At 47.4% G+C, this 10,637-nt stretch overlaps 1 protein-coding gene across 1 annotated transcript; it reads left to right on the plus strand.

Annotated features, from left to right (window-relative positions):
- Nucleotides 1-660: 660 nt before the first annotated feature.
- FGF4 (fibroblast growth factor 4) lies at nucleotides 661-3,765 on the plus strand. The gene is made up of 3 exons (XM_069018805.1): nucleotides 661-964; nucleotides 1,798-1,901; nucleotides 3,589-3,765. The coding sequence occupies exons 1-3, from the start codon at nucleotides 661-663 to the stop codon at nucleotides 3,763-3,765; spliced, it is 585 nt and encodes a 194-aa protein (XP_068874906.1).
- The last annotated feature ends 6,872 nt before the right edge of the window (nucleotides 3,766-10,637 follow it).

Below are 10,637 nucleotides of genomic sequence, written 5' to 3' on the forward strand. Positions count from 1 at the left end.
AGAAAGAAAGAAAGAAAGAAAGAAAGAAAGAAAGAAAGAAAGAAAGAAAGAAAGAAAAAGAAAGAAAGAAAAAGTTGCTGTGATGAACGTAAAATATGACCTTTTCTTTTTAAAAGTTTGTGCTGTCCTTCTTGTTTAGCACCAGTGCTGCTCACCCTGTCCCTTCAAGACGCTTCAGAGCTGTTAAGCATCTAGGGGTGATAATTTGACTTTCAGCTAAACCGGAGGGCTGCAGCAGACAGCAGTAGGTGGTGATGTAATAGGTACCAACGCACATGGATATATAAATATCGTGGCTAGGGCTAAAGCGCTATGGCTGAGCAGCTATAGAAGAAGATCAGCACTTCAGACAAGACTCCTGGAGTTGAGATCAAGTTCAGAAGCTCTTGCTCCCGGGATTTCCTCTCCATGCAGCCAGCCCAGGGAAACCGCAGATCCACGGGGGACTGAGCACTAAGCTCCCTTCCTCTCTCCCTTTTTGGTTTTCTTTTGGTTTTCTTTTTTTTTTTTTTTCCTTTTTTTTTCCCCTCTCTTCGACTTTTTGTTGGTTTTCTGTTTTTCCTCCCCTTCTTTGACCTCAGTATAAAGTGGGAGCTGGGGGGCGAGCGTATTTTCGGAGCGACCGGCGGCCGGCCCGTGGCTACCCGCCCCTAAGCCGGGATGCCTCTCCCCGCGGCGCTGCTGCCGGCGCTGCTCCTGGGGCTGCTGTGGCCAGGGGCGGTGCGTGGCCGGTCGCCACCGGGTCGCCTCCCCGCCGGACCCCGCCAGCGCCGCTGGGACGCGGCTCTTTTCGCCCGCTCCGTCGCTCGCCTCCCGGCTGAGCGCCGCGATGCCGCCCGCGACGGCGACTACCTCCTGGGCATCAAACGCCTGCGGCGCCTCTACTGCAATGTGGGCATCGGCTTCCACATCCAGGTCCTGCCCGACGGCCGCATCGATGGGATTCACAGCGAGAATCGATACAGTAAGCAGGCGACAACCCGCGCGGCGGGGCAGGTGAGACGCTCAGCGCCCGCGGGACCGCCGGAGGGCAGTTCTGCGGCAGCGGAGCGACTCACCTGCCCCGGAGAGTGGCATGTCCCGAAAGGAGGGTGGGTGCATGGCAGACCTCGAGCTTCCCTAAAAAGCCCGGCAGCCCGCAGCACCGCGGGGCTGCGCCCTTCGGCTCCTCCGAGGGCGGCGGGCGCCCGGGGCAGCGGGGCGGCGACGGACCCCATCGGGCGCTCCGGAGCAGCTCGTCGGGCGTGCCGGAGGGGCTCGTCGGCGCTGTTCAGAGCCGCGTTGTCCCCCTGCCGCCGTCAGGCATCAGGTGTCGGGGCTGCCTCAACATCTGGAGGATCCGCAGTGCCGTGGGCCGCCCACTCCGAGCAGGGGCTGGGGTGAGCCCAGCTCTCCCCCAAACTTGAAAAGCATCTGCTGGGGGGACTTAACCCCGTGGCCCTATGACTCTGATATCCAACTGAAACAATAAGATCCGGGAGCAGGGATATAAGCTGCATGATGACAAATGTTTCATTTGCCCTAAGCACACTCTGGCTTATTTTAACCTTGTCTACTACACAAGAGGATGCCTGGGGGCAAAATAAAAATAGATACTTAGCTAAAAGAAGAGAGGTCCCAGCATGGGGCATAGGGCAGCACGTGGAGCACGAGCCTGGGGTTCTGCGGCCACCCACAGCAGTACTGGGATGTGGGGATCCACACTGGGGATGGGAGCCTGTGGGTGAGCGCAGCACTGTCACCACACAGTCCAGGGCACACCCTTTTGTCCCCCTGATTCCTGTGCCTCCTCTGTAGGTCTGCTGGAAATTTCTCCCGTGGAAAGAGGCGTGGTGAGCATATTTGGTGTCAGAAGTGGACTCTTCGTGGCCATGAATAGCAAAGGCAAACTCTATGGATCTGTAAGTAGCCACTGAGTGAGTGCCTGGGGAGGGGACCGTGGTCAGCTGGGGTGAGATGTGTGCACGGTGCTAAACGCTGCCCAAGCCCCATCTCCTGGGTCGGGCAGCACAGAGCAGCCCTTGCTGCCTTGCCAGCAGAAGGTGTGCTGCCCAGTTATGCTGCTTACTGAGTTTTGAAGTGAAACCCTCTCTTTTGCATTATACTTCCTTGGTTCTCGCATAAAAACCGTGGTCACCCAGCCATGGCTGCACATCTCACCTGCCTCATAGACCAACAGAGCAGTCATTTGTGTGACAAGACCTCAAGCTATGCTTAGTCCATGTATTTCTTATATCTACGTACGAGCAGCCTTAGGCAGGTGTGGCAGCCACTCGCTCCATCTCTCAGAGGGCACTTGAACTTGTGATCAGCCAGGCCCCCACAAGTGACCCTTTGTGATGTGATGGATCAGGGACCTATCGATCACTCTTTGTTAATGCTCTTGGACAGAGAGTCTGTTCCCATGGCAGTTCAGCATCCTTGGGGTCTGAACTTCTGTTTATGAGAAGGAAGATCTATTAGGAGACAATACAGACCTTCTTTTACATGGGATCTTCGGAAAAGATGGAGACATCTTGTAAAATATACTTGAGGTGGACAATAACAGGGTGTATCTTTGCCCATGTTGAGTTGTCCTCCTGCTTTTGAGTTCAGCTCTGTGTAAGTGACTGTGATCAGCATTGTTTTAAACTCATGCTCCTGGCTCACCTTCCTCACCCATGAATTTTCTATGTCATGTTCCCCAAGTGTGCTCTGAAGAAACTTGGGCTGAGGAAGAGCCAAACAATGTCAGAGTTAACTGGGGCATTTTCACATGAAGGCACGAAACATCCAGAATTATTTTCTGGGGCACTGGTCCTGCTACAGAGGATTTTGACGTATATAAAAGCCAGGCAGAATCAGTCACCAAAATGCATCCTTTCTTAGGGATACTGCTGCCTTGGTGTCCTGGGTAAAATAATCCCTGGTGCAGTGTTCAGCTTGGCAGGCTGAGACCTCTCTTACAAACCCTGGGGTTTTTGCCCAGCAATAAGAGATGAGTTCCTTTGTTCCTTTCCAGATAAGGCACTTGCAAGACCTGTCCCTCTTTGTACGTACTTGCAAATGAAACCACAGCCCTGAAAGGTTGCCTGCTGTCAGATCTGTTCTCCTGATCCATTAACCCAAGTTATCCAAACCCTTCCTTTGATTTTAAATCTAAAGGAGCAGAAAATACTGTCCATGATGAGTGGCTTTAAAATGTCTCTTCCTCCTCAAGCAACATGAGAAAGTGTCAGTATTCTGACTTTTCTGAAGCCTCTCAGGCAATTTATTTCTGGCAGGACAAGCAGGAGCAATTTGATGAGCAGGACCACAGAACTGGGCTTGGGCCTTGCCCACCTCAGCTCTCTGAATGTGGCCCTGTCCCTCCCATGGGTGTCCTTCCCACCTTTGGGTGTACGTGCCTGGCCTGGGCACAGCATCCCTAATGCTCCTCCGGCTCCTGAGCCCTGTTTGAAGCTTCAGAGGCCACTTCAAAAGATTGCTAAGTGGGGGGGACTCACCTGTACCTTTGCCCACAACACACCTTCTACACCTGGTAGCAAGACTCTTCCCACACCTGATGTTTAAAATTCCTTCCCTCTCATTCCTTCCTTTTCATTTCAGGCCCATTTCAATGACGAGTGCAAATTCAAAGAGATTCTCCTGCCAAACAACTACAATGCTTACGAATCCAGGATTTATCCCGGGATGTACATAGCCCTGAGCAAAAATGGAAGAACAAAGAAAGGCAATAAAGTATCTCCCACAATGACAGTGACACATTTTCTTCCTAGAATCTGAGACATCTCCCTTCAGACCTACCTCAGCACAGGGGAAGACGCAGAACACCTTTGGGGAAAAGAAACATGGTGCACTTTTACTGGAGAGTTTTATGCAAGAGTAGGTGCAAGATATTTAAGTTAATTATTTAAATCTGTATATATTGTCACAAAATTTATTTATGGTTACTTCTTTTGGTTTTGTTTTTTTTTTTTTTTTAAATTTCTGAAAACAAAGCAAACCTCCAACCCAAGGTCTTTCATTTCACGGTGCAACAGTAGAAGTCTTCTGCTTCGTGGTTTATTTAATTCAGTTCTGAGTTATCACAGGTGTGCTGCTACTCCGTGTCCTAAGCCAGGTGACATCCAGCTCCTCTCTTCCAACCTTTTGCACTGTTTGTGTGTTGTTAGGTGTTTGTTGCTGTACAAGTGGTCAGTGGGTTGGTTTTTACGGCGGCTTTGCCCTCCCCTGCGCGTTTTCCACGCCGCCGGTGACTCCCAGCGCAGCTCCGGGCCCGGGAGCAGGAGGTGCCTGGCTGGGATGCCAGCGTGGAGCCACACACAATGCCTGACCCCCTTTGCTATTTCGCTGCAGTGGGATCGGTTTACCCGGCTCGGGGAGCTGCACAGCTACCCCGCAAATCTGTTTTTAGATCTGCCAGCGCTGAACTTTGAACCTCCCTGCAGCCCATCTCCTCGGAGAGGCCGAACCACCTCTGTCGGCTCAGCAGGGCCGGGGCTGGCGTTTTCTCTTTAGACAAACTGGGGCCCTTCATTTTATTTGGCACAATTGCTTGGCATGAGGCTAAAAAAGAATGTGTGTGTCCCTCCCCCAGCAAAGGCACTGTGGAACACGCTACCATGAACCACCTCCACTTTGCTCAAATCAAATTCCCTTTCAGATTTGGAGACTACATTCATTTTTCAAAGTGTGGGGAGCTCTATAACACTCCTAAGTTTTCTACAAGGCAAAAGCGCTTGCTGGTTTGTAGCAAACACAAGCTCCACAGAAAGAATTTAGATTGATGATGAGGAATTGAGGTTGGTTTGTACTATTTATTATTTTTGCTGCAGTATTTGGAAGGAGAAATATGCTGCTTTTTTTCTGTCTCATTCCCTGACGAAGTTGATTAATTTCTACCTCACTTACTCTCAAAGCCAGTCTCGTAACAAATTCTGCATGGGAGGAAGGTACCCACTTTCCTGCTTGGGCTTAAAGTTCTGGAGGGGGGCCTGGGGGAACAATCATAATCCCAAATCTCTCTTTTTCTCCATATGTAGCCAGAAGTATTCAGGATAGAGTTGGTTGCATCCTATTTGAGCCTTGTCACGTTTGAGCTATCTTTACCCAGTGGTTTACTTTTAGTAAGGGTAATCATGGTGAAAATATTTGCAGGCAGCTGTCAGGCTGCAGTACTATATCGTCATCAAGTAACCCTATATTTCTCCTTATATATTTTGCAAGTGTAACTCATGTCTCTAACGTGATGAAGGAAAAGATAGGTTTGATTATGGGGGAATCACTCAAGGGATTCATGCTTTTTTTTTTTTTTTTTGGTCCCTTTCATTTTTTTCCTTTCTTTCTTTTCTTTTTATTTTTTATTTAAAAGATACTTCATCTTTGGGGCATCAATATGTTAAGTGGGAACCAGGACTAACCACAATGTTCGATGACTTAGAGGACATTTACAGATCATCTTCCAATCTAGACTAATTATTTCTGGCTACACACAATTCTTAGAGTTCAGCTTTTTATCTTTTCCTCTTTACATTCCTACACAAAAGCCTTTGTTCCTTTGTAATGGTATAGACCTACCTGTATCCTCTACTTACACATGAGCTTGAAGACAAACTCTACTCACCAAAGTTCAGCAAGATCAGAGCAGACCAAGACCAGACCTTAAGGCAGCTGCCCTCATAGCAAAAATAATTAAGGAAAAGGAAATGTCATGCCTAAGGATTCTTAAGTTGGTTTTTTTTCTGTAAAACTGGGAGTTTTCTGTACTTTCTATGTTTTCTGTACGTGAGTAATCATTGTGTATTTATCACCACTACCTCTGACAACAGATGATTTTGTTCCAGATTTCAGATAGCAAAATCAGACCACAAAGGTTCTCTCTGGGAATGGTTCTTCTTTGCCACTCTTCACTTCATTAAATCCACAACCAACGGCCTCACACGAGATACGTTCAGAGGTAGTTGTTGTAACTTTTAAATATTGTGATGCAACCTTGATAACAACGTTACATGGTATGAGCTGTCACCATTTACCAGAATCTGTCTGTAGTTTTATACAGGTGCTGTTCAAGACTGTGGTGTATGTGCTGTGCACACTTAAATGCATAATAAATGATGAACGTTTACAATGCCTGACACCCTGGTACTGATTTTTAACTCTTTATAATGCAATGCATCCTGCACAGGGGAAAAAAAAAAAAAAAAAAGCTATTTCACTTTCCCAAAGCCTTTGCACCTTTGCCAGCTACTCCAGGACTGACAGCCTGGATTTCTTACTCAGCTAAAGTTCCCCCTGCCAAAGCTGGACGTTGTCCAGGAAAGCCCAGCTCCAAGCTCAGTAACAGATACACACTCTTGCATCTGCCACACGCTGCTGCTCTCACTTGCGTTGTTTCCCTGGTTATTAACAGCAGCAGCACCCAAAATTAATGGTCAGAGGCACAAATGAGCTGCAAGGTTTGTGTTGCTCGTTGTTAATGTTACAAACAAGCCTGATCACCTGGCTTGGGCTCCAGTGAGTGCTGGCTGCTCTCCCTGTGAAGTGTGACAACACCGATGCAAGAAACCTGTTTGGTTTGGGATAGGATCTATTTACAATTCATGTTCATACTCAGTCCACATGTATAGAAATCTGAAGGGCTGTGTGACATCATATGGCAAGATCAGGAAGCATTTCTTCACTGCAAGAGTGGTCAAAGCTCCCAAGGAAGCAGTGGAGTCACTGTCCCTGAAAGTGTCCAAAAAATGAGTAGATGTGGCACTCTGTGATATGATTTAGGGGATGTGGTGGTGTCTGGTCAAAGGTTGGGCCTGATGATCTTGGAGGTCTTTTTCAACCCTAATGACCCTGTGATTCTTTCTTAAACAACTTTTATTTATACACACTCACACGGGTGCACTTGCACACATGCACACACATTATGTCCCATTTCCGTGCTTTCAGTTTTACCCTTTTCCTAGGATTAGGAAAGGTTTCATAATGGGAAGGACAACATTCAGGTTTGATTTTCCACACCCTGACAACAAGGGGAGTTTGTCCAGCTCAGTAAGGGCCACACAAAACAGAAATCCAGACCTCACCATACAGACTTCTCCATTTCATTTTCCCCTGAGTGATGCTCTTTTTCTGTTCCTAGAAAGGGGAGGGCGATGGATGAGCTGGGAATGCCCAGTGCCCTCGCTCTGAACAAGGGTGATTTCTCTCTAAAGCTGTGCAGGCTCTATAAATACGTGGCACAGGTGGAGTTTTTATAACTGCACAAGTATAGCTGCAGCGTATTTAATGCTGCTATGAATAGAGACAGAATAAATAGTCAGGCAGACATAATAATTTCTCATCATTAACTTTTTTGTTTACCATGTTCTAAAAAGAACAATCACCAATTTATCACTGCCAAAATTATAGCAAAACGTTGTCGCCAGGGATAAAAAATTTCTTCAGCCTTGGGGATGAAATTTTATCAATTACAATTTTAAGATTGGAGGTAAATCCTAAGGCTTGGCCGTTAGGAAGGTGAGATTTCAGAGTAGCAGCTTTGAAGGTTCATAGGGCCTGGAGTACTGGTGCTGCACATGTGTCCTACCCACAGAAAAATATAAGGGCCACCACGTCTGGAGCAGCTTGAGATGTCACAGAGGGCTCTGGAGAACTTTTCCTCCTCTGGCATCACTCATTTTTTGCTTCACTACTAAGCCAGCTTTCATAGAATCATGGAATCACAGAACCACAGAATCACAGAACCATGGAATGGTTTGGTTTGGAAGGGGTCTTAAAAGCCACCTTCGTTCCACCCCTCTGCCATGGGCAGGGGCACGTTCCACTCGATCACGCTGCTCAAAGCTGCATCCAACCTGGCCTTGAACACTTCCAGGGATGAGTTTTCCTCACATTACCTATTGAGGCAGCAAAATAAATGCATTAAAGGTAAAAATCAACTTCAACCCTCCAAAAGAAGGCACTGGTACGTCACGGGTTGCAACATTTCTGAGACCACTGAGAGCATTGCCATGGCCAATGTTCCTGCCACCTACCGAACGTTTATCTGCACAGAACCACCAAAAACCTTTCCTGAGGATGCATTCTGTAAACCAGGCAGATCTCCCTCCACCCAGGGATGACCCAGCCTGTGGGATAACCAGAAGTGGAGCCGTGCCAGGCTGGCCCTACACCGTGCCCTTGCTTGCCAGGGGAAGGACAGAGACTCCAAGCCCCATCCCTCGCTTGCAGCCTTGCCTGTTTTCCCCAGCCCGCGCTTAGCATTTTGTGACTCACCCGTGACATCTCCCAAGTTGTCTGTATCTAATCTGCGCTAACAAAAATCAGCATGACAAAACACTGCCTTGTATATAAATAGCCGCAGGTTTTTCAGAGCGGGTCACCAAGTTTATGGTGCCAGAGTCGCTTGTTCACACTTCACCACTTGGTTTCCACCGCAGCCTGTGAACTGACCGTGCAAGTGGCCAATTAAAGGCACTCTGCTAAGGGCTGAGGAGGCTTTTGATAATGACTAGCGAGCACCGCAGCGAGAAAGTTAAAAGGAATTCCCTGAAACGCTGCAGCTCCCTTTATATGACACAAAGCTCTGTTGCTTGCCAGGAGCAGATGAGAACAGATTTTTAATGCGGAAAAGCCAGTCTGAAGCTAAAAAAAAGCAAAAAAAAAAAGAAAAACAAAAACATCCAAACAGAAAAACAACCCCACCAAAACAAAACCACCCCGGTTCTCCTTGTACTAAATAATCTAAAAATGGATGGCGCAGCGCAAAATTGTAATGCCAAGCTGCTATCAGGAAATGCAACATGCAAAAGAGGGACACAGCACAATTTCTGTTCCCTGCACATGAGTCATGATTTCCAGACTTCAGACAAGAAATATTTCCCTGAACCATCTGGTTTAAAAGTTTGATTACTTAAAAATACCATCCAAGAAATGTCTGCTGCCAGTCACTTCAGGCAAACAATCACTTAATGTAAAACAACGCTGCTTGCTTACATCATAGGCTTCATCCTAAATTTCAAGGCCATGTTGGATGGGACTTGGAGCAACCTGGGGTAGTGGAAGGTGTCCCTGCCCATGGCAGGGGATGGAATCAGATGGGCTTTAAGGTCCCTTCCAACCCAAAGCTTTCTGTGATTTTGTCCTTCTAAACACCATCCAGTCCAGCACCCTCTCATGGGCAGGGACACCTTCCACTATCCTAGGTTGCTCCAAGCCACATCCAACCTGGCCTTGGGCACTTCTAGGTATGGGGCAGCCACAGCTTCTCTGGGCACCCTGTGCCAGGGCCTCCTCACCCTCACAGGGAAGAATTTCTTCCCAATATCCCATCTAACTGTGCCCTCTTTCAATTTAAAGCCATACCCCTTGTCCTACCACCTTGCACCCTTGCCCAAAGTCCCTCTCCATCTCTTCCAGACCCCCTTTAGGTACTGGAAGGTGTTCTAAGGTCTCCCTGGAGCCTTCTCTTCTCCAAGGTGAGCAACAGCAAAGTCCAGCCCGTCCTTCCTGAATGCCCAATCAGACTCCATGAGGTGTGATGAAGAGGGTGAGCACCCAAAACTCAACTCAACGGCGGCTGTGTGGTGGGTATAAACAATTGATAATGACAAGCACTAGGACAAATCATGCCAGGAAGGTTTGAACCTGGGAAGTTTACATTAATTCAACTTTTGGACACTAAAATCCCTATTCTTTTAGCTCCTTGATTCCAAGCTGTCATAAATAGTCTTCCAAATACGTTCATTAATATAGCAAAATTTGTGAGATGTGAAGATTTGGGGCTTGCAAGAGCATGAGGTCAGTCAGCTTGGGGCTGAACAAAACAAAATGAGGAATGGGTGCTCATTTATTGAACAGCCCCTGTACTGGGCACTGAAAGAGGCAGGACTCCTGACAAAAAAAAAGGTAGTTCATGACCAGATTTTAGTTTCAAAGCAGGTTTAATCGAGTTTTTCCTAAATTCTGAGTGCTGGATTGACCTCGGGTAACTTCTAGTGTCATTCTGTGTGTGTACATGCAATTACCTTTTATTTCTAATCATACTATTTTACTGTGGGTAGATAGAGGAGTACTCATCCTCTATGGCTCCCCAGGCTGTGTCACTATCGTTCATTCACACTGCTCCATATAGGTTAAAGAAAGTGATTTAGTGATGTTTGTACCAATTAACATATTCCAGATTCAAACTGGTTGCTAATCAGGTTACCTCTGAAGTACAAATCAGATCTTTATCAGCTTAAAGGTATTTGGCAAGTGTCAAAGCCACTTGGTAAAACTCGGTGGTTTCTGGGGAGCTACTATTTACATACTTTTTCATTATCTCTGCAGCCACATCTGTTTGCTTCCAGTGCCTTCAAGAAAGGTGTTTGTAGTGCTGGCTGGGGCCAATACAGCTGTTGGATGTCACTGAGGGGAAGGGTGCCTGTGAGAGGAAAGGGATGAGAAGCACCACCTGCATCCCTGAGAGATGGGAGAGGCCCCAGCCTTGTGGGGATCTCCTTAGAGAAGATGAGAAGGAATGTCCAGCCATGCACCTCTGACTGATGGCTGCTTGGCAAGCTTGAGGGCTCACCCATGAGGAGCATTTTGGAACTTTTGGTGGACAAACATTTTATGAACTCTTTCTCTTGGCCGCATGGTAACTGGATCCCTGCTCT

The sequence above is a fragment of the Aphelocoma coerulescens genome, chromosome 5, assembly GCF_041296385.1.
Source record: "Aphelocoma coerulescens isolate FSJ_1873_10779 chromosome 5, UR_Acoe_1.0, whole genome shotgun sequence".
Lineage (NCBI taxonomy): Eukaryota > Metazoa > Chordata > Aves > Passeriformes > Corvidae > Aphelocoma > Aphelocoma coerulescens.